The sequence below is a fragment of the Mya arenaria genome, chromosome 4 (assembly GCF_026914265.1).
Source record: "Mya arenaria isolate MELC-2E11 chromosome 4, ASM2691426v1".
Taxonomy (NCBI): domain Eukaryota; kingdom Metazoa; phylum Mollusca; class Bivalvia; order Myida; family Myidae; genus Mya; species Mya arenaria.
This window is the reverse complement of record NC_069125.1, coordinates 12,872,249-12,897,362: the sequence shown is the minus strand read 5'-3', so window position 1 is coordinate 12,897,362 and position 25,114 is coordinate 12,872,249. Positions and strand designations below refer to the sequence as shown.

Below are 25,114 nucleotides of genomic sequence, written 5' to 3'. Positions count from 1 at the left end.
AACTATTTTTCAAGTTTTTTGATAAAATGAAAAAAGCACTGTTGTCTGTCGCAAAGCTTGGACACTAGAATATGGCCATTCAGTCCATTGATGTTATGGAACTGTATAATTTTGTCAGAGACATTATTATGCTCATGTATAGAAAGGCTGATAACTCTGACTTTAATAACTGAAGAGTAATGCTCCTTTTTATGTTTTGCATATCTGTTAATTGAAGAAAAGCCAGGGCATTGTCAAAAAATAATCTTGGTTATAACTCTTTAAAACTATATATTAAGATGAAACTTGGTGCACATGTTTACAATGGCTATGAGAATATGATTAGCAAGTCCCACAACTCTGGCTTAATATATTTCTGGAGTTTAGCTCCTTGACCAATTAAGTAATACAGCCTAGCATCGTCAACTGCTTTTATGGTCTTATTATAAAATAAATATTTAGTCTATTAACAGTTAGATGCAACAGAACGCTTACGCTTGTTTGATGTATTGTGCTGTTTTCAGTCGAATAATTAGCATAACTGAACAATTTCTTATGCCAGAGTTACAGACCTTACTATGTATGTGCTTAGTGTCTATGGCAACATGTGTACCAAGTTTTATTTCAATATCCTACCATTTGAGAGATTCGAGTTTCTGCACAACAATGATTACAACGAAACCATGGCTACAGCTGGTTCTTCCTGAATGAAAGTGTGAAATCAAGAAAAGTATGTGAAAACGACTGCATTGCTGCTTTGGAGTTTTGAAAGAATGTAAAAATGATGGCAATTAAGGCTTGGAGCACCTATAGTATACAAAACAATAATTTAATGATGTTTATTGTAAGTAAAATATATCACAGTTAGAAATGTACATACATGTGTAGAGACAAATATACCAGAGATATTAACAATGAAAAAAATACATAAATTATTAATTTAATAGGTGATGAATTTTCATCAAGCTTGGTGTGGAGAAAAATAAAACAAACCATAAAATTTCAGAACTTCCACCATTATCGCTTGTTGCGATCACTTTCTATAAAACTTCACTGTTGTTGTTGACAATTAAATAACTTTCTGTTGCTTAGCAATGTATTCAATTCAATTCCAGATGGCCGTTAAAGTTCAAAAATTGTTATGCTTACTAGAGATAGGTTTTGAAATCTGTAAGTTGTAAAAACAAAAATATTTCATGTCCATTCCCCATAAAAGCAAAAAATGGTGGAGCGAAAATGCTGTGCAGAGGAAAAAATTGTGTCAAAATTGTTAAAGCTGCACTCTCACAGATTGAAACTTTTTACAATTTTTTTTTATTTTTTTGTCTTGGAATGAGCCAATTTTTGCGAAAAGCCATGGAAACTAGTGATATAAGACTGCTGACAAAAAATTAGATCACAGATTTTTATATCTAAGTTCAAAAATTAACGTTTCTTAAACCCTTAGTGATGGTTTAAGCCATAAATCATTAATTTTTAATGGAAATATGCAAATACGCGATCTGATCTGTTGTCAGCAATCTTTTATCATTGGTTTGCAGATTTTTACGCGAAAATTTGCTCTTTCCAAGACAAAAATTAAAAAAGTGTAAAAACGCTAAATCTGTGAGAGTGCAGCTTTAAATACAACCAACAAATGGAAACAATATGAAACCTTCGAAAGTTCTATACGAATTAGTAATTAAAAATATAATCGGCAACATAACTCACACATCCCATAAAGGCAAACTCATTGAATAATAATCTGGGCCAGTATCCATAAAACATCTTCAGTCATTTCCTAGCATGAGCCTTGTTCCTAGGCTATTTTTTAGTATCTCACTGGATATATGTTTAATAACTCAATTTTTATCAAAAATACTTTATTTTCATGAATAATACTTGTAAAATACATTCTTAGATTTGAAAAAAAACAACCTGTCCTGTACTTTCCTTTAAATTTGACTTAAATTTTTAGAAAATCAACTTAAGTTAAGAAATTCATGAAAATTCTTAAGTCATTACTGAACTTACCGGTAATTCATTTACCAATTTTTTCATAGTCAAATAAAAACGAAAACTAAAAGTGCTTTTAACATAAGAGTATGTATTTTGGATAATCTGTTTGAATATAAAGTATTTCAGGTATTATTAAGTTATAATATCAGCAGGCCTTAATTTTTCGAAACTTCTTAAGTCCCATATAACCAGATTAAGCTCATCTCACTGTTTCTCTTTGTCTATAATTCGCGTAATATTAACTTCATTTAGAGATATTCAACCTTAAATAGTAAATTATTTTATAGATTTCACAAATAACCATATTTCATTTACCAAAATCACATTTTAGTATGTGTTTTGACTATTTGAAATAAGCTACTTAAGTCTGTTAAGCTTAAGAAGTTTTGAGAAATTGGGGTCAGATGATAAAAGAGATACATTATTTAGTAAAATGACTTTAGCAAGGAAATGTCTTCAGATTTTTATGAATACCGTCCCTGCTCTCGTTTCAGTTTGTTGTAAGTTGATCACAGTAAGCAATAGATGTCATGACAACAAAATCCTCATTTTTGTTTCTTATTCACTGTATCAGAATTTGAAACTGTTGCCATGGCAACCCCAAGTGTCCAGACGACAGCACAGGTTGCGTAGAACCAGCAGACGCTTTCTGAAACAGGAAGTGGTATTCCAGAGATCCAGATGACCACAAACAACCAGACACGCACCATCTCAGCATAGTCGGCATACCACCTGGAATGACATTAATTTGATTCTTGTACCATATTTGAGAGCGTTATCGTTGTTTTGTTTGTTTATTCATTAACTTCCATTTTGGAACGGTAACAAGTAGGCAGAGTTTAACTGTTCAATAACTAGCATGCGATTAAATTACAGCACTATTCACTTATACTGCCCACTAGTTATTGCACATGTCTTTGACTACATGATAAAAAACAGTTATATCATTAATTTTCCTTGTGATTGAAATTTAACACAATACTGACAATAGCACTGTTTAATTTCAATCACCTGTCCCCAGCTTCTCGACACACCTTAAGTTCCTTATTTATAACAGGGTTAAGGTAATCTCACTATTTTTCTTTGCCTTTAATTTGCGTAGTATTTACTTAATTAAGAGTAATTAAACTTTTAAAAGGAATAACTTTTATAGTTATCACCATAAACCATATTTTATTTACCGAAATCAAATTTAAGAACGTGTTTGTCTAATTAAAATACCGTAAGCCTGTTAAGCTTATTATAATAAGAAGTTTCGAGAAATTCAGGGCCAGATTAATTGATGATGTACCATGTTGTCAAGGACAATAGCTTTAAGTGTGCAATAACGTTTTCTTATACTATCTAACTTAGCTCAAGTTTGAAGATGTACAGCAATAACCACTGGTGATTTACATTGGCAAAGTGTCATAAGCTACAACGACAGAAAGGCACTTCTGACAAAAAAAAAAATACTACTCTAAACAACAAATACCTCTTGGAAACTGCTTTCTCTTATAAATACAATTCATAAGAAAAAAACTTATTATAATTTTTTTTAAATGGCTAAAAAAGAGTTAAACCAAACCTCTAAAAAGTCTGCATCATTTTCAGTTTCATTTAAGATGCATAGTTTTTTTGAATGCAAATATGTGTTACCTTCTTCAAGGCTTCTTGGTATAAGCTTTAACCTTGCCTTGGAATTTTCAAGAGCATTATTGAACAGCATACCAGTTTATATCTGTTACACAGTGTCAGATAAAAAGTTGTTTTTGCAAAACTCCTCATAATGGAGCCTCTCTTGTGTAAGTCTAGTACTGCATGTGAACATTGCATAAAAATCACCAAATTGTGAAAAAATAGTAAAATACATTTACATGTTAAAGCCCTGTTTGATATGAAACTCACTTTTTGTCGTACAGAGATCCAAACACAAACAGCGAGTAGACGATGTATACAATATTCCCGGCCATCATTACTGAAGACATTTCCTGAAATCATAAAATTAAACTTATTGTTTAATATTTTCTAATTACAGATAAAACATTTATTGAAACAAAAAGTTTAAGAAAACTTCAATGACTATCTCAATTTTGAATGATAAGTAATTTAATTACAGCCACTTCTTTCATTTTTAAGCATTTCTTAAGGCAATATGAGGGTGCATCAAACTTTATAATCCCATAACTGAAAGGTTAAATGTTTGTCTAACTTTGATGAGAAATGTCAGACCCTTGGAAAGATACTGGTAGCATCAGCTTCAGCAGTAGAAAAGAATATGCGTACATGTCTAAGTTTGGCGAGCATCGGATGCCATACCAGCAGAATGATAAGGTAGTGGGCCCAGATGTAGGCTGTTCTCAGTACGCCCACATCTATATCATACTTGACAGGATTGGGCTCAATCTGAAAAACATCAATATAAAAAATGTTTATTCTTGACGGAAATGGGCTCACTATGAAAATATTACACCAATATCAATCATCTTATACTTGACGGAATTGGGCTCACTCTGAAATTCGCCCATAAAACTCATGTTACACTTGACAGAATCTGGAAGAAGACCACCCAAGGAACATTCCTTTGAAGTTTGGTTGAAATTGTCCAAGTGGTTTACGAGGAGGAGAAAGAAAATGTTGATGACCGACGGACAACCCTATCACAATGTGTGCTCAGGTGAGCTTAAAACCAACTGCAGTCTTCGAGTACAGGTTGTCTCTATTAGACTGTAACTATCACTTGGCTAAAAAAGCTATTTTGACAATAATCCAGTCATGAATGGGCGGAACTGGCTTGTTTAAGAAAGGAAGCAAGTTCTCATGGACATCTTAATCATGTGTAAGTACAATCTTTAGCCAGTAGAGCATCAAAAGTGATAAATTCTTAGACAGTATGTTATGTACCTGTTCCTGGTAGTCTGCTTTCAAACATTGTGTTCTACATATTATTTATCCTGATTGATGATTGATGTTTGATCAATGTTTATTCATGTTAAAACACTCTCAATATACACTTGGTATTACATGAAAGCCCGGGAGCTTATTAATATTGAAGACCTTCAGCCTTTTTTTAAGTAACTGTGAGTGATCTTATTGCTGCCTTACCTTTTCAATGCTGTCCCCTCTGTCCTACTGATATGTATCACACTTTGTTTGATAGATTAATATATACCTGAGGTATGTCAGAGTTGAGCCCCAGTCTGGGCTTCCCTGGGGACCAACCAGGACCCTTTAACATCACAGATATCTTGTTTGACAGCCCCTCCATTTGCCATGCTGTTTTCATAATATAGATTAGGTGGTGCAGCTACAAAAAAGCACAAATTTGAAAATTAACAAAGGGCAACAATTAAAAAAAGCATCCAGAGTTATGTTTCCTTTTCACTACACTTCTCCTCAAGGAGGTCTATCTGTATATGAAGTTTGAAGAAAATCCCTCAAACTCTTTACAAGTTATGCTCCGGGACAAAAAATGAGTATGAACATTAAAAAACTAAAAAAGGGCAATAACTTGAGGAGAAGAGCAGGGCACACAACACCATTACTCTGGCTGCAGATATATCTGTATACTAAGTTTGAAGTAAATACCTCGAAGACTTTTCAAGGTTTGCTGAGGACAAAAAATAAGTTTAAATGACCAGTTTACAGTAACAACTAACATTAAGAGGAATCTTGATAATAACTGGTATGAAAAGATGTGTTTTTTGCTCTTAACATAAGATATTTTTCCTTTGTGACTAAACTGTAAACCTCTTTAAAAAGAGACAAAAATAAACAGATGTCAAAACTTGTTTATCAAGGGGCATAATTTCACAAATATTAAAGCCTGAGTTATGGGACATACTACACATGTGAGTATTCACCATACATGTGATAACGTCCCGGACGTCCGGGATTATCCCGGAAATCGTATCTCTGTCACAGAGTCACGGAGGTTGAATGTTTGTCCCGGAAAGTCATAAAAAAAAAAAAAAAAAAAATATTCTCGGAATCGATTATCGTAATTTTACCAATGTAAGTTAAAAATGACTAAAATAGCCCCAGATATGCTCTAGAATGCACCACAGACGTTCCCCATTTAAAAAAAAATTCAGGGGGGGGATGCCCCCGAACCCCCCTAGTGTGCGTTGACATTACGACGAGTGTCCCGGAATCGACCCAAGACATTATCACATGTATGGTATTCACAGTCACCAGAAACAGAGTATGAACTCCTTTCATGTGAATATTCTGAATAATTAAATCAGTTATAGTCAAAACAAGACATTTTTTTCTTGATGATGCCAAGGCATAGAGTCAATACCCTGGAATTTTTTTTCAAGAGATACAATATTCAAAAACATAGCTTTAAATAAACATACACAGATCTATTAATTAACAGATATACCCTGACCTGTGCCTGTAGGGGTTCCCATGTGTTTATGTTGTGAACGAGGCCATACACGACCTTCTCATCCTCGCGCTCTGCCTCAAATGTTCCTGAATAAAAATACACACATTGTCAACCATTGCATATAACAGTTTGAAAGCTAGCCTCATGTGCAGGTTTTTTTCGGCTCTTTTATAAATAAGTGGGAATATTCATTATTTTTACATTATCAACACAAACCGATTTGCCATTTTAGTAAATTCTAACATATTGTAGAAGTTTTATATGAAAGGAACTAAATGGCATGGAAATTCAAAATTGATGCTTTTTACAAATTTGTGAATGGTTCTTTTCCCATAGTAGCTGGAAAACCCTGATATATTGGTCCATGGTACTAATGCAAAATAATAATAGTTTCATAACTTCCAGTCAATGCGTCTTTAGAGGTTGGTGTCCGTCACAAAGTTATTTTAAATCTCTTGTAATAACTACTTTATGCATAAAAAGATTACGAAAAAATCTAATGACTTATGTTAGCAACATTTTTTTAATTTTGTTCACCAAACTGTGAGTAGAAACCAATTTGAGCCGAATTTTATAAATCCAAGCATAAATAACTTAATTTTCTATAGCGATGACAGTAAAATGGACTATTTTATGTCACACTTTTAATTCATTATTAACAATTGAGCTCTAATTTCAACTTTGGATGTTTTATCATTAAAACAAACATTTTGCTTATGTTTCGCATTGCACACAAAATTATTTTGATACATTTTTTACCCTATAAAATGTGAACGAGTTACTGAAAGTAGTAGCTACAAGTTGGCCGATGAACTTACCAAACATCCGGTCCCAGATAATGAAGATTCCCCCATAGTTTTTGTCTATACAGTAAGGGTTTCTGCCATGGTGAACTCGATGGTGACTGGGGGTGCTCAGAATCCATTCAAGGGGACCTAACTTGCCGATTGTCTGAAAAACAACAATTTTTTTTTTAATTTACACATTTCTGTGTAAGCACTGTCCTGGGCAGTCACATGACAAGTGATTCTTATAGGAAATATAGGTCGAGGCTTAATAGACTTCTATATTAGATGGAAAACATTGTGTCAAATCCAATTTCAAAAATATATCCGTTTGGGGAATTAATCTTCTAATGATAATTTTAATTTTGAGGAAAACTGTATGTCTTTCTAGATCATATACAGAGAGGTAGGTGCCCAAAATGTATCAACCTCACCTGCATCTACTATGGTTGGTGTCTGATATTTGGGGATTGGGTAAAGTCTTATCAGTATCATGTTGGATTAATATTATTTGTCATTCAAATTAATTAAACAAATATCAGCCTACCTCTGTATGAACCCAGAACTGGTATATCAGGTTGAACTGTGTGTGTACCAGGAACATAGATGGAGGTATGAACAGGGCCATTGGCAGGTAGAAAACCTGCAGTAAAATAACCATCAATAATGATATTAAGGCAAACTGTAAAAACTTACTTGTTTTCAGTGTACATGTAGCTGTTATCTTGTTTCGCCACTCAAAACAAATAATTCCCAAATAACACAATAAACCAGCAATTCTTTTAGATAATGTACTTGTACATGTTAGGTTCAAAATACTTTAAAAATTGATAATTTTGACAAGTCTGTCAGAAACCATGATTTGTAATGTGGAAAAAATTGATGGTTACTACATATAAAATAAATGAAACTTGCTTTTGTCACTAAACAACAACAATAATACAATATTGCACACTTTTTTCAGCAGGTCTACGTTTATCATTCTGACTGGTCAAAGTTATCGAATTATATGAAACTCTTTATGTAAATAATATCATGGACCTATAAACCATAGGTCTGCTTTATTATACTAAGGTCCGTGATAATATGAACCACTGATAATTATACTGAGCATCTACATTTTGACCTTTAAATAAAACAATTATCAACTTTCGTTTCAAATTTTTCAATTTTCTTTTTTTTACCTTAGACAAACATAATATACTACATATATAAAATAACAAGATATACATTTATCTGTGTTATAAAGGTGTGTGCATAAAGGATAAGTGACTATAAGGATTGTCGACAGTTACACCTTTGACAATTGGTGGAACTGTACAGCATACTTAACAGGTTGATGGGTGTGTATCGAAAATAAATATGCAAGGGAAACCAGTACATGTTGTAAACAAATCAAGTTTTTTAATCATGATATAGATATATTTTTCAGCTTGCCTCAGTTTTCTGAAGAAAGATGGTCAAGGTATTGTCATAGCGTTCGTGATGCGGTCATTGCTGTTGTAGTCATAAGTATTGTGCATAAACATTGTCAGTCATAACTGGAAAACTGTTCAAGATATTATCACATGAAACTTGGTCCACATATATCCAAAACTGAAATGGGCATGCCTTAAGCAAACCCAATCACTCTGCAAGAAAGTTGGGGGGTTTTATGCTCCTTAGTCAACTGAGGGAAAATGATGTGCGTGCGGTGTTTTTTTCTGACCACTTTGGGGCCAAAATTCAGCCCCATTTCAAATTCAACAAGAGCTGTCACAGAGACAGCGCGCTCAACTATTCTGCCGCTTTTCAATGTATTAGGATTGAAAAGTTTTGGCGAAACATGCATGGATCACTGTTAGATTAGATTTCAATGCAATACATGGTGTGCTGAGATATTAACATAAATGTGGTTATATGCAAAATTTTACCGAGAATTTCTAAGTCTAATAATAAAGGGCCATTATTTGCAAAATACAGTTATCTAACTTGGTTATTCAATTAAGTTGGGTGGTTGAAAACCATTGTATAAAGTCTCAATGCAATACATCAAATAGTTGCTGAGATATTATCCTATGTGTGCTAACATGCAAGACCTTAACCAGAATTTCTAAGTCGCATAATAAAGGGGCAAAAATTATATATTATAAAAGATAGAGTTATCTTACTTGATTAAATAAGAAGGTTAAATAGATAGGAGCCTGTGTGTAAAGTTTCAATGCAATACATGATTTATTCGCTGAGGTATTGACTTAAAAGTGGTTACATGCAAAACCTTAACCAGAATTTCTATGTCGAATAAAAAAGGGGCCATTATTTAAATTTAATGCAAACTGGAGTTATCTTACTTGGTTATTTAAGTAGATTGGATGGTTGAGTACCATTGTATCAAGTATCAATGCAATACCTCAAGTAGTTGCTGAGATATTAACCTATGTGTGCTTACACGCAAAACCTTAACCAGAATTTCTAAGTTGAATAATAAAGGCCTATTATTTGCATTATATTTATTCAAATAATTGTTATCTTACTTCATTAATTTAGTAGGTAAGATAGTTGGGAATACATATCCAAAGTTTCAATGCAATAACTGATGTATTTACTGAGATAATGACCTAAAGGTGCTTACATGCAAAACCTCAACCAAGGTGTGACGCAAACGCCGACACCGACGCCAGGGTGCGTAGTATAGCTCTCCTTATTCTTCGAATAGTCGAGCTAAAAACATATATTTTTCCAAAATGTGAAAATGAAATTCGAAATTTCATGTTTCCCATAAATAATAGTATTGATAACATTTTTTTTACCTCAAACCATTTTTGAATGGATTCTCGTTCCTAAGTTCTGGGCAAAATCAGAATTCTCAATTTTGGTCAAAATGAAGTTTTTTTCCAGATCAAAAAGGCCCAAACTCCATTCCCAAAATGGTAGAAAAAAACATAATGGCACCTGTTTGCTGTGCCCTTGCTTATATCTAATCTATAGCGACATCATAATTGGGTCAGTTGGAAAATCAGCCATTAATACAATTGGTGCAAACTCGGTACTCAATTTCAATTTTGGAATAGAATGTGTGTGGAATTACAATATAAATTTTGCATGAGGTTTTGGGGCTTTGTTACCCAGTTAGAGTATCGATGCATTATTGATTGACGTAAGGCTGTGGTTAAATTGTAGTCCTCAGAGTTATGATGCAACTGGTGGCCGGCCCACATGAAATTCACCTCTGAAATATGCAATGCCGTAAACTTAGCTTTATTCAACAACAAATTCAGACTTAACGCTAATTGCTGAGCATGAATTCAAGTGAGAGGACCAAAAATCAAATTGCTCTCAACTTCCAACGTTGATTGGACTCTTCATCTAATTGAGATTATGATGGTCTGCCTGCATCTATTTTGGCTGCAATAGGGCTTGACCTGCCATGTACTCCAGCTGAATGATGATGTCAAGGAGGGAAATTTACCGGCACTGGTTGTAGGGGTGTACACAAAAGATGTAGTTTCAAAGCCAAAATACTGTGAGAAATGTGATTAATGAAATATGCAATTCAGCGAAGAATATTGATTTTATTTGGCAACTGTTGTCAGGAAAATGTTCCTAATAGGTTGTAAAAGATAAATTTTGCTACATCTTTTTCTGTAAAATAAATGTCGTTCGCGTACATGGATGTCTTGCCAAAGCCAACGTCATGTAACTGTTACCAGGGCAACAAGAAACTGTACAGATATTACTCCCAGCAAACTAAAATATGGAAACCAAAAGTAACCAGACCTTGTATGCACACACCTCATAAATATTGCCATGGAAACAATAACAAAACAGTAACTAAGTAATGTCAATTCAGCTACCATCCCATTTATCTGGATAAGTAGCCAAAGAAAAAATGTACTAGCTACAGCTGCCAAAAATATTCCCTTATTCTCACACCCTGTTACCATGTCAACACCCTTTTTTTATTTTGGCACACATTAAAACTGTAACCATGAAATTATTCTGATCAGTATTTTTCAGCACACACAATATTGTTACCATGGTAACAAGCCTATTAATGAGTACATCACTTGGACACCATTTTTATTGTAACCATAGCAACACACCAATTAAAGCATAAATTGTTACCATAGCAACACACCTATTAAAGTATTTCTGCAGCCCATGTCTGAATACATAAACTGTTACCATGGCAACATACCCAAGAGTAATATTTCTGCAATGCTGATTGACGGAGTGCAGAAGTAAGGGTGTATTCCTCTGAACTGTGGTGCGTCTGATGTGCCGCCCAGATAAAATTCACTTCTGGAAATCATTGCATGTAAACAAAAAAAATGCCAAAAAAGTTTCATAATATGAACTCTCATCCATGGCAGGTGCAGACTATAATATTGATATTGAATTTCATCCTGGCTAATTTTATAATAAACTGCTCTAAATGACAGTAAGATTATTCATAAAGCTCATGTCTCTGTCAACAGAATAACTGGACAGATTTTGATTAAATCATTTAGAATGGTTCTGCCAAAAATAATTGCCAAAGCTGCATTTAGGCAAAATCACAAGTCAGAAATTATGGTGGGGTTTTCATTGATTCTTACTCGCAAGCTGGAAAGTATACAGAGACGTTCTCTCCAACACTAAGAAAGGCAATATTTATTATTTATTTACTACACAACCAAATCTAAATGTCCATCATCTTTTGAAATTTTTGAAAAAAAAATCAGATTATTATGTACCATGAAATTTGTTTTAGACAGGAAAATTATGTATAAAAAAGAATAAAACATTTATTTACTATTCTTCAATGCCTTGTCAATATCTGTCTATCTACTTATAATACAAGTTTTAAAATTGATCTTCCTGGTCATGACTCAAAATTATGCCAAGTTCAGCTGAAGATATTAATACAACACTGACTTATCTTTGCACACTCACCATGTCCGAATCGGTGTACCCAGTAGTATGCAAAGTCGACACCCAGCAAAGCAAGGACCCACGTCGCGGGTTTGTCCCAGGGAAGCGTGATCACGTTGAAGTGTGTGTATGCCCACAGAAAGCCTGCCAGCTCCGTGGACCGGAATAACAAGCTGGTAGAAAAGTTATTTTAAGCATTGGCCCGCAAGTCCAACCTTGAAATATAATTTACAGACATGGGGCCTGTTTCATTAAAGATCTTACACCTAAAGTCAAATTATCTGAGTGTCATAGCATTATGTTAGGATATATTTAGTAAATGCATAAGTTTAATACAGTATTTTCCTGTCAGGAATACAAAAAAATACAAATTCTTGGCTTCTGTTATGTCCTTACAGATTTAATATTTTGAATGTTACGATAAAGATACTTTGATGAAACTTGGCCCTAGTTCTTGTACGAATCACATTTAACAGTAACACCATAGTGGATATGTCGCAAATTTGATTTAAAAATCTTTGCAAAACATAAGAAGTATCAGAAGGTTGTTGTGACCTTGACCTTGATGGTAGGGACCACCCTCTTAAAGATGACACATCTTCATACTATGGATGTCATCTCCGCTAAATAATTTTAAAATTTGACCATGAATTAGAAAGATAAGGACCAGCCACATACTATTATCAATACAGCTTTTTTATCAAAACGTACAAAGTTCAGAAGGATGTTGTGACCATGACCTTGCAGGTAAGGAAACTGGTCCTGTGTGCTACGCATCCTCATGCTACATGTATGGTGGTCACTTCGCCAAATAATCAGCCTATGAATGAGAAAGATATGGACCAGACAAAATCAGACTGATGGACCAACATTTAATTTTACTGTTTATGAACTTTTTCCCATTTTAAATAAAAGCTCATAAGCATGTGTTTTTATGTTTTTATTAAATTTAAATTCGAAAACAAACCGCTTTAAAATTATTATGTCAAAGTGACAAGACAATATCACCGAGTGGTATTCAGAGGTTGGTGAGATAATTATAATCATTGAAAAGGGCATTATTGACCTTGGTGATGCAATCATTAGATATATTATATATAATAATTTTTACAGACAGTTCAACATTTTATACAGTCATTTAAAAGTACATTTGTGAGGTTTACATACTGGTATACATAATTTGTCGACCATAAGCACAGAAAGATCTAACTGAGGTATTTTATCTGAAAATGTGTCTAATTGGGTGCTAGAAAATCCATTTCTTTCAAGTCATATCTTTAAATAATGAATTTACATAATGTGGATATTATATATATTACAATAAATACCAAACTATTATCAAATTAAGCTTAAAAAATGCCAAAAGCAGAGATTTTTCACCAGGTGTCAGTTGAAACAAAATTTGACTGTTACCCATGTTGGTTTTCTCCCCACTACAACCAGGTTTCATTATACTTTAATTGTATTTATTTCTGCACTTTCTGTATCAAAGAGTAAAATAATTATAATATTAGTGTTTGAAGATTCATAATTATGGAAAAATGGGTCCTAAAACATGAGCAAGATCCTTTAAATTCCCAAATTAACAGTGCATAGTGGCTTGAGATTGCAGGCATTGTTGAAGCTTCTACATAGCTAAAAGTCCCAGGCCTGCACATTATTTTGCTTTCTCTTTTTTTTTTTAAATCAGACCTTTACTCGGGCAAATGTATTTTTAAATGCAATATCTAAATAAAGTTCTCCTTACCCATGTAAAAGGGAGAGCAGTCCATTGGAAAGGGAGCCAAGGGCGTCATTTAGGCGTGGTTTCTTGCCCTGTCTGTACAGAACTGCCCACTCCAGGAGAACCAGACTGATAAAAAATGGCACTGCCTGCAAGTTCACACAGACAATATGAAACAAAGTAGCAGGGTCCTTGACAAGAAAAGCTCAAAATTCATTGAATCCCAAGGTCTTCACACCTAATGATATTATGTAAGCTTTTTTTTTCTTGGAATTTAAAAAAAAATCCCCATTAATACTTATATTCTAATTAGAATAGAAGTTTTTTTGGTGATTTTTTGGAACTTGCAACTGCCACCTGTGGGTAAAAAACAAGAGCTCCATGGCAGAGTTTCGGCTGCCCTGAGCAAGAACTATATTGATGTTCGACTAGCAAAATATTTTTTGACAATTTATGTTCGTGGCAGACTCTTGACATCATTACGGGAGCAGATAAAATGTCCAGTAGTTAAAATAGTTCCCTTTCCCACATTAATTATAGTCAATTTATTATGACTTGTATTACTTCAGCTAACAGTAGTACAGAAGAGCTATGTACAAGTTACCTGAAATTTGGACTACAGTTTAGTCCAGTCGAGCTATCTGAATCGAGCGATTCAGTCCCTAAGTTGATCTACGGGTCTGAGAATTATGAACCTAGCCAATGGTGGACCGAATCGCTCGACTCCTTGATTCGTATACAACAAAATACAACATACAAAAATCTCTATTTAATGTTTGGTACTGTATATCTTAACAAAAAACATTAGCTCAATGAGCTATTTTCCGACATAAATAACGAGCGTACATAACATATCAAAACATGAGCTCGTCTGGCCAAAACTGCAGTCCAAATACAAATATGTATATATATACCAGGTAACTGTGCACTGTACTTTTGTACAAGGGCATGGGTTTGAGCCTGCACCAGGCACACTTGTCTTTAAAGCTTTATTGTACTTTGTGTTAACTATATAACACCAAATAGTATATTTAAAACAAAATCTATGGATAAAAACAGTTATTACCTCATCAACATAATTGGGCACATCTTCCAACTTTTCAAATGAGGTTTCATTTGGTGACACCAATAAAAACATCCGTCTTATTCCAGTCAGAACTGGGTATTTCAACACTCCAGACATCTTGTCCACATTCAATGTTAAAACACCAATATAGAAGGACTTTATCCACAAAACAGTGTTAAAATGGACTCTGACATTTTGGAGCGCACAATCTCCTTATTGGAGAGTACTCGTATTGATAAAATAGTACTGAAATCAAAGCGCTTACAGTGATGAAAGAAAAGGGCATCACCAAGCATTTTTTCCTATTTAATATTCTAACTATTTTATTTACTTACTCCAGGAATTTCAGAGAGCACAAAAGGAGTTTTACAGATCTTGTGAGTGCTTTAAAAGGCATTAGCCAACATTAAATGTAGTATGCAACAGGATGGGGGACTACAAACCATCATATTAGATTATATGCATTCTACAAAGTACATATTTTTTTTAGCGAGTAGGGGGTAGAAGTAGTAAAAGGTTTATCACATAAAATTTATGATGGTTAAACATGTGTATGTATTGAGTTTAAATAAGAGTGTCACTTTAATATACAAGTATCTATAATCCATTATCAGATATTTAATGTTTCCAAGTTTATAAGGACAGAAAAGCACAACAAGGAGATGATTTGACGAATTTATTCCAACAATATTTGGTCAACTAGTATACAGGAAGTGACATCATCAAGTCATGTGACCTTCCAGATAGACTGCCCCAGAGACAGTGCCAATGTGTAAATAGCTGTGATTTCGAACCACTGGTGATCAGCACTTTTTCTTTAATTTGTATTTTCTCACACTTAAATTATGAGGCTAAAATTTTTGGATTGAATTTTTAATAAATAATTTTCAGTGTTTTTTTATAGCATGTAAAATGTAGCTACTGTGATTCAAAAATATATATTTGTCTACTTGTAACAAAGTACTAAAGGCAAATTTAAAGGGGCCCATTTTATTTTCGAAAAATATACAAGCTGTAAGTTTTTGTAAGTATACTTCAGTCTCTTTCATACAACTTCACTGAAAAGGTCACATGATTTGTAAATCTTAAATGAAATGACACAGGTTGTGACTGATTCAATACGGACTTAATTTACATTAAACATCAATATAATAATCATGTGATAGCATTGGTAGGACATTTCAGATGAAAACACATCATCTTGAGATATAAGCATTCTTTCAAACTGCATAACACTGTGTTACAGTTGAGTTGGGGAAATAATCACATGTATGGACACAATTAAATACAATATTATCAAAGTGTTGCATTGTGGGTAAAATAAGATCATCATTTAACTTTACTAAGACCACAGTTAATAAATAGTTTTTGTTTGGCAAATCCCAACCGACAATCCACAACCTGACAGTTTTTGAGCCTATCTGGTGGTCATATTATTTTATTTTTTTGTTTTATTTTTCAAAGGAAAAAAATGGGTTAAATCTGCACTCTCCCAAATTGACAGTTTTGATATTTTTTGTTTTTGTCTCGGAATCAGTTTATTTTGGTATCAATGCCTTAAATTCAGTCATATATAAGATAACACACAATAGAACAGATCTCCATTGTTTAAAAAATTGCCGTAAATTTGATTTTTCATAAAGTGTAAGTATTGCTAATAGCTATTATACATCAATTTTCAAATGTAAATATGAAAAACTGCGATGAGATCTTTTGTCAGCAGTCATGTATCACTGGTTTCAAGATATTTACACAAATATTGGCTGATTCAAAGACAAAAAGTAAAGAAAGTTGTCAAAACAGTCAATCTGTGAGAGTGCAGCTTTAAGGTTAAAAACAATAATCAAATAACAAATATCAACCTACCCACATCTTAAAATCTGGGTAGGAGGAATGCTTAACAAACAATTTTTAAGTTGTGACCTTATGTGAAGATTAATTTGGGCAACCATTAATGACTGTGTTTTGCTTTTATAATAAGAGCAAATAAGGTGGGTAACAAATATGTATAACATTTTTCATACATAACAAAATGCAATAATAATGATCACAAAACTACAGCAACAACCAAAACATGTTGGATATGAGATTCAATCTGTAAAGTGAAAACTCTTAAATAAAAATATAAATATCTGAAAAATATGGAATGTAAAAAATATTTTGATTATAACAAGAGTAAATAACAATAGTAACTGACATGGATTGGTATCTGTAACCCTACTGGGTTCGGATAATACATCATGTCAGATCCATACTGTCTCTCAGAAATATAAAATAATACATGTCATAAGACCTTAAATGACCTTTTGACTGGTGTAAATGAGACTTGGTACATTACCATACTTCAAAAACTTCTTATTGTCGGGGCGAAACATGAAAATTCTTACAGCAAGAATTCAGTAATAAAACAAGCATTTTCGAGTTTTCTGCACACCAATATTCATTGAAATTGTAACCAGTTCAATTTTGCATGTATACATACAGCCATTTAGCTTTGATATTCATTCCTGATTTCTACTTTCAATTTCAGAATTCGTATGCCCACAATTTCTGGAGTGCCTAGTTGTACTCGTATCTGTAAAAACTGACTGATGTGTCATACTGTTTTGAAGGTGTAGAATCAATGAAAGTATAAATAACAACAGAAATATACAATAATTAATTGTGTTACAAAACAGAACGATAATATCAAAATTAATTTACTAACAAGATACGGCAAGGGCATCCACTGGTAAATAGTTAATGTAAATAATGATAATGTATCTGAATTAAAAAAAGAACTTTGATTCAAAAGAATATCACTTTATTTAAAAAGGGTAATTTTACCACAGTATGAAAACTTAATCTAACCAAAAGTGAAACAAATTTCATGATGAAAATATACTCAATAACAAACTACATCCAATGTCAACACGAAATTAATTACAAATGGATCATACTACTGATTCTATTAAATGGATAAATAATAACCATTGTGAAATAGATGTCTAATACCATGGTCAGAACCCACTTTTTATTAGTTTGATTACTCTGATGAATATTCTGTAGAAAAAAGGAACATGAATATTCAAATTAAACCATAACGCCTGTGTCTCACCAGGCGTCCAATCAAATGTCCGGATATCACCTCATTCATTATTCATGACTACAAGGTTTGTGCAATCAATTTTCAAAGGGTGTTTAATGCAGCGGGTCCAACGTAACTTTTTTGCAGAATTTTACCAGGTCAATTTATCCTTTAAACACCAAAATACTTAAAGAACCTGCCATTTTCTTCCACATCGAACATGTCCCTCACTTAAAATTCCACAAAAATAAATAACGTTGGACCCCCTGTCAATGGAGTAATACATTTTCGACCAAAGATGGTCTAATACTTAACAAATGATATGCAACTGATCAAAGAAATCAATAACAATAGATCGAAGTCATATAAAACAAAACAAAAATATTATATGTCTGAAAGAAACTGATGTAGAGATAAAAATCACTCAAACAGAAAATAAATTTTGATCAATAGATCTATATACTCTAAAATTTGTTTGTATAGAAACTTGTGGAAGAAAACAGTATTGTTAACATCATCATTGCGCTGATTATTCCGAACTCTGTCAACATCAAAATCAATTTCAGCTTTTTAAGGTTTTTTTTTAGTGGAATTAAATGAATGATGGTGACTGTGTTTTTTCTAAACAACCTATAACAAGTGATGAAAAATAAAATAATCACCATATACATTTATGTCTATTAAACTTCATGATTCATATATATATATGGACGTATACAAATTTATCACTAATTATTTAAACAACAAAACAAAATCACTAAATGTGTCCACCAAGCACTAAAAAAACATTGCATTGCAAACGACGCTATTGCACTCAATGCCCCTGAAGACTGACATTTTGGTTCAGTGGTTAAGGTTTAAAGGGACTAGACACCATTATAAGATAAAAAGTAAATTGTCAAAAAAGTTCATTTAATTGATATCATTGTGTACAACGCATTGAATCTTACGTACTGATGTATCACATTGCTTACAACACATGTATTTTAAGCAGTTTTTGTGTATTTTTCCAATTTGAAATTTCCTGGGTTTGTCTACCATGTAAATTCCAATTATTTTAAGAAAAGCGTCAGTATATGTATCTGTACTAATCACATGACTTTCACTAAATGCTAAATAAACCGACTATAAACTGGGAAACCATCATGCATTTTTTTAATCTGGTTTACTAAGTTGAAACAGCAACAAAAATTTAATATTCTTTTAATCATGTAAATGATGTATAATTGGCCTCATACTAGCGTGTATTGATAAATCTAGGCTTGTTTTGAGGAAATACTGTATTTGTTGGTTTTGGGACCAACTGGTGTCTAGTCTCTTTAAAGTATAGTTTGATATAAGCATTCATAAAATAAGTATAATATAAAAAATATATTTCAAACAAAGTTTCTAAGTGTTTATGCCTATGCTTCCAAAATGGGATTGTATTTAATTCTTTAACTCTGGCAGAAACAACTGCCAAATATCCATTTAGTCATTAACTAGTTTTAAAAATTGAGTTCAATTAAGTAATTTATACATGCTTACTGACTAGTATAGAGACATTTGTGCCAAACACTAAGAAAGATATAATTTCTTATTAATTTGGATTTATTTAGCAATTAATTTGGTTTGTGACCCGCTTATGCCAAGTAAATAGTTTTTAGCAAAAATAATAAATACCTATATAAACAAATAACGTTCAAATAAATAGCAAGTTTAACAGACAGCTTCAAAAATGCAAAACATATCATGAAAACCAGTAGTGGTGATACTATTGTGACTAGCGGAAACTATTCATAATGTTTTTCTTCCAATATCATAAAGATTTCCTAAAAGTATATTCAGGGATGTGACTGACCAAGCTGCTAAAACGGCTGAAACCATTTTGGCATTGGATTTGGGCAGTGCTTTTAAGGCCCCCATTGGTTTTTATCCCTGGATTCAATAGATCCGCGGGCAAATCACATCCCTGATATTCCAATGGCAGTCACAGAAAGTGTTTTTCTATAACTCAACACAATATGTTTCTTAATTAAAGAATGAAATTTTGAACTTTCAATATAGTGTGGTTGGCTACTGGTATATTAACAAAATTTAAACCGTCACAAAATTAAATCATTTTATAATTATATAGTTACTTAGTAAAACACATCTGACAGATGAAAACGATTATTTGTGCATATAACAATATAAAAAGTCAGTCATAAATATATTCAATGCACTAAATGACAGTTATGATATTCCAAACGCATACAAAAAAGCTGATATTTTTATAGAAAATATTAATGCCCTATTACACTACAGACAGTAACGTCATTAAAACTTTTTCACACAAATTTGCCTGAAATCAAATATTCTTTCAATACTGCATAATTTTATCTAGCAGTTTTTAAACAGTGAGAAATTTCGTCATACTTAAAAAAACACAAACCTTTATGTACCTTAATTAATAAACATAATTTGATTTGAATCAGGTATATACAAGACATTTTACTAACATATAATGTGTATTTTCAAGCTTTGATGCTAAAAGGAGCCCCGGAATCCAAGATTCCAAAGATTTGGCAAGGTCTTCTAGATTTTGGAGCTTGGGAGTCCATCAGTCTCCTAGCTCAGGCAAAAGAATACAGTAACAATAAGTGCTCCTTTGAATATATAAGTAATCTTATCATTTCCTGAAAACAAATGTTTTTGAAGCTTATAAGCTATAAATATATCTGGGTTTTTTTTTTCAATGAATGTCGTTTATGCTCAGAACTTTTTGATTTTTAATGGGACTCCTCAAATTTGTAAGTTGCTAGTCCAACAGACTTATGCAGACTCATGCCAAATAACAGTTAGTGTCTAATACTGATGTCTTGATGAGGTTGCTTTTTTCATTTAAAAGTAATATCAGAAAAAACATTTCACCTACTGGGGTACTTAATCAGTTATTTCTACATACAAATTGTTTTTGTTATACAGAAAAGTGATACAAGTTGATAAGGAAGTGCTATTTGCTATTTTAACTTAATCAATGGGTTCCATTCAAAGTCAAATATTTAAAATAACCGATGGGTTACATTCAAAGTCTCATTTCTTACCATAATAAATGGGTTCAATTCAAAGTCTCATTTCTTAACATAATAAAAATGGGTTCAATTCAAAGACTCATTATTTAACATAATAATTGGGTTGGACTAAAAGTCTCATTTCTAAACATAATTAACGGGTGAAATTCATAGTCTCATTTCTAAACATAATTAACGGGTGAAATTCATAGTCTTATTTCTAAACATAATAATTGGTTTAGATTCAAAGTCCCATCTTTAACATAATAAATGGGTTATATTCAAAGTCTCATTTCTTAGCATAATTAATGGGTTAAATTTAAAGTCTCATTTCTTAACATAATTAATGGGTTACATTTAAAGTCTCATTTCTTAACATAATTAATGGGTTGGTCTCATTTGTTGTCTATGAGTGTCTGTTGTCGCAAAATCAGCTCCCTGGCAATCTTCAGCACCTGTTTGGCATCATGACGCTCGGCCATTTCTGAAAAATTAAATCATAGATAGATCATAGTAAATGTTGTTGGTTTGAGCAGTTGTAAAAGCACTCTCTTCTCACAAAGTGGTCCAGGGTTCGATTCCCAGTCTGGGTCCTTGTGAGTTTGATTTTGTGGCCACAAGGCCGGAAAAATGGTTTTCCTCTGGGTAATTTTTTCCCCCCTCAACCCAAGACCACACTCTCATGTAACATCATTTAAAGGAGAATGATAATACAAGTTTTGGTAAGCAATCTCATAAAGGTCATGTACAATTGTAAAAAAATCAGAGAGATCATTTCAAGATCAATCTGTGTTTCAATAAAACATCATAGAACTATCATGTAAATTTAAAAATCCATCTTAAAATGACAACATACTATTACCAGTAAAATCACTGTTAAAATCTTGACATTTCATAAAAATAAAGTCAACATACACAATGTACCACTAAAATTCCATGTTGAAAAGTCATCATACCATTAAAATCCTTGTTATAAAGTCAACATACCATTAAAGAACTTGATGATGTCAGTAAAGTCCATGTTGTTGTCAAGAATTATCTCCCTGTAGTACTCCACGAGAGCTAGAGCTATAAATAGCACAAAGTTTGCGGAGCTGATGTATTTGGCCGCCCAGATTGTCTCCCACACAAGGAATATATCATCATATACAAACTCTGAAAAGGAAATAAAAAATGACCTTGATGTTTTAAACGTTTTAAAATTACATGATTTTTTATTTGTTTTCACTTATACATTTACAAAAGCGGAGTTACTTTAAATGATTGTTATTATCAACTGGAGGGTAATAAAATATCCTATATATATATATATATATATATATATAAAGAAAATTTAATTTAGGAAAAAATATTGGTTTTTAGAGAAAAAAAATGAATGAAGGAATGGTTTGTTTAGGAAGGCAATGATTAAGCTTGATTATAGTTCCGAAGAATATGAATCCATTTATTGTCATCTGCACCATTTTATCATTTGTCACTGCAAATATTTCTACATTATGTCTCATATTCATATATCATTACATTCAAAACTCGCTATGTGGAAGTCATCGGACCTCTGGAAAAACTTCGAGATAACGAACATTCCATATAACCCAAATTCAAAACAAGTCTAACTAAACCCAAAATCTTCGAGAAAAGTTCGAAATAACCGGAAGTTTGAGATAGCGGAGTTCGACATAGCAAGTTTCGACTGTATTTCTTCCAATGAATTAATTTTTGCATTTTTTTTCTGTATTTTAATGAAAATGTAGAATTACCGGTACATCAATTAAACTAAGAAGTATAAAATTAAAGCGTTGTTTTTCTTAACTGCCTTTCCTGCAACAATCCTTTACAAACTATATGTACCTCTTTTAAAGTCCAGTAGAAACCATCGGTAGCAGAAGTAGAAGTGTGTGTAGTCGCCATGGTGATGCATGTGTTCAAATAGTTCAGAATCCAGGATCTGGGATTAATAGATGTATATAGTAAAGATTAACAGCCATGGAAATTGTAATAGGCGTCAATTTCTCTAAAGTTCTTATTAAGTACAACAAGCTTAAGTGGCATATTTTATGAAGCTAAATTTCTTACTTATACTTGATTTTACTAAATAGAAATTAGTTTATTCTGATTATAATAAAAAATAATTTCACCAAAAACCCTTAAGGTAAATATTTCTCAAATTCTACCATAACAAAATAATAGTAAGCTTAGCTTAATCCTGTTATATGGCATTTCAGATTTTTCGAGAAATTGTCACCTGGGATGAATACATATACAGTAACGTTTAAGAGCAATGAAATTAATCATTTTTAAAAACAAAATTTACTAATATGTCCTTAAAAGTACATTTAGAATGGGACACAAGGGGCCAGTTGTTCAGAACTTTGTTCAAGTTAAAGATTAAACGTTTTAACAACTTTTTTATTTTTTTGTCCTGGAACGAGCCAATTTTTGCAAAAATCCATGGCAACCAGTAATGTAAGACTGCTGACAAAAAATAAGATGACAGATTTTTACATTTAAGTTGAAAAATTGATGTTTTATGCATTTTTCTTAAACTTTAGTAACGGTTTAAGCCATAAAACATTAATTTTGAACGGAAATATGAAAACCTGCAATCTGATCTTTTGTCCGCAAACTTTTATCAATGGTTTACAGATATTTAAGCAAAAATTGCTCTTTCCAAGATAAAAATAAAAAAGTTGTAAAAATGGTTTATCTGTGAGAGTGCAGCTTTAACAACAAGATTAACAATATCATTGTTAACTTTTAATTGTAAGCTATTCGATGATGTGCTCACATACATGATACTTAAATATAAACAATTACAGCTAAAACAGTAGGCTCAAATCAATACAGCAGATCACAAGTGTATCCATTAAACTTCCAGAGCAGTGAAAATTTGAAAGTTAACAACGATGGAGATTACAACTTGTTAACTTTAACAAAGTTCTGAACAATCATCCCCAGATATATTAAATTAAACTTGGGTAATCAACTTATAAAATTGGCGAAGTCCAATGTGATAAAGTTGCTGATTTCCTTTCTTGAAGGATAAATTGTGGCCGAGTTAAATCATGATTTGTTGCTTTAAAGTTAAAAAATAGTAACATATTAGACACTCCCCCACTACTGATTGTTGGATGAAAAGCACTTGTTATAAGAACTTCTTTCTGAAATTTTGTCAATTTATTAACTCTACATCAGAGCGCAAGCATAATATGACTTTAGTTTGGGTCATAGCTAAACCATGGGAAAGCTCCACTGTTTTGAAATTTAAGAAGAAAGCAGGGCTTACACCTACAAATTCCCTGACTTAATTAGGGGCTCTTTGGTCAATACCTGTATGAGAGATCTCATGTTGGCAAAGTGTGTGTCCATGGCGCCACCGTGGGGGAAGTTGGCCGACATGCGCTTCATCAACTCACAGAAACAGCTGTACGCCTTTGCCTCTAGAAAAACAAAATTCATGAAAAAGGATTTAGAAAAATTCCATGTACTGAATAAACTTTCCTGTTGATTTCTAACTACCTTTAAAATTAAGCATTTGTTAAACCATAAACATGACACTATATTGCACTGTGATTGTCTTCAAACCAAAAATGGCCGCAATGAAAAATGCCATTTCATACATGCCATATTTTCTGGAGACCATTCAGGGGGATTTGTTCAAAAGGCTGAAAATTCAGGGGATTTTGGTTGTATTCAGGGGGATTTTTTTAGCAGGTCTAAGTTGGCGAAATATTTAAGTATTTTTAGACGCAAGTACGAAAAAAGGTTTTCACATAAAGTTTGCTTTAAAAGCCTCTTAACTTTTTCATTATACTGAATTATTTTATGTCATGATTTATCATATTCTTATGACACACTGTCATGTCATACTGTAATGCACTTGCAGAACAAAATATGTCATTGGAAAAATATGTTTTCGAGACAATTAAATTAAATTTAACTTCCTCCAAAGCCTTTTAAAAAAATTGTGCTTAATTCAATCAGCTTTGATGACTTTCAGACAATAAGAGAATATAATTAATATTATTAATTTCTTCCTTCCAAAATAGTAATATTTCTTTGCCTTTGATAATTACTACAAAGTAATTGATCACTTGTTGTTAAAGTTTCCTTTTGGCATTTCACCCTTGTGGATTTGTACATTTAGTTACACTCACATACTGTGGTTTCACTTTGTCATTATTGCCTGATGTAAAATTACT

At 32.6% G+C, this 25,114-nt stretch overlaps 2 protein-coding genes across 5 annotated transcripts in view; both read right to left on the bottom strand.

Moving 5' to 3' along the window:
• Positions 1-804: 804 nt before the first annotated feature.
• LOC128229689 (alkylglycerol monooxygenase-like) lies at positions 805-15,017 on the bottom strand. Of its 3 annotated transcripts, none has more exons than XM_052941477.1 (11): positions 14,817-15,017; positions 13,775-13,899; positions 12,049-12,200; positions 11,312-11,415; positions 7,682-7,777; positions 7,168-7,300; positions 6,350-6,435; positions 5,129-5,263; positions 4,243-4,362; positions 3,865-3,947; positions 805-2,709 (listed from the first exon to the last, which is right to left on the bottom strand). In XM_052941477.1, the coding sequence occupies exons 1-11, from the start codon at positions 14,931-14,933 to the stop codon at positions 2,523-2,525; spliced, it is 1,338 nt and encodes a 445-aa protein (XP_052797437.1). In that variant the 5' UTR covers positions 14,934-15,017; the 3' UTR covers positions 805-2,522. The 3 variants fall into 3 exon arrangements, with proteins under 3 accessions (XP_052797437.1, XP_052797441.1, XP_052797440.1); XM_052941481.1 differs by having other exon boundaries at positions 11,312-11,412; XM_052941480.1 differs by lacking the exon at positions 11,312-11,415 and adding an exon at positions 10,239-10,342.
• A 462-nt stretch (positions 15,018-15,479) lies between these two features.
• LOC128231713 (small G protein signaling modulator 1-like) overlaps positions 15,480-25,114 on the bottom strand; it is a 69,398-nt gene continuing 59,763 nt past the window's right edge. For both annotated transcript variants that reach the window (XM_052944820.1, XM_052944821.1), the window contains 4 exons: positions 24,243-24,352; positions 22,764-22,860; positions 21,903-22,070; positions 15,480-21,399 (listed from right to left, as the gene is read on the bottom strand). In XM_052944820.1, coding sequence (XP_052800780.1) covers positions 21,311-21,399; positions 21,903-22,070; positions 22,764-22,860; positions 24,243-24,352 — 464 coding nt within the window. In that variant the 3' untranslated portion in view covers positions 15,480-21,310. The remainder of the gene's footprint in view (positions 21,400-21,902; positions 22,071-22,763; positions 22,861-24,242; positions 24,353-25,114) is intronic.

Coding starts and splice junctions, on each gene's coding strand:
- LOC128229689 (XM_052941477.1), bottom strand. CDS start 14,933: ATGTCTGGAGTGTTGAAATACCCAGTTCTGACTGGAATAAGACGGATG. Junction 7,778..11,311: donor TGCAGAAATATTACTCTTGG/GTATGTTGCCAT, acceptor ATTTTACTGCAG/GTTTTCTACCTGCCAATGGC. Junction 4,363..5,128: donor TCAACTCTGACATACCTCAG/GTATATATTAAT, acceptor GATGTTTTTCAG/ATTGAGCCCAATCCTGTCAA.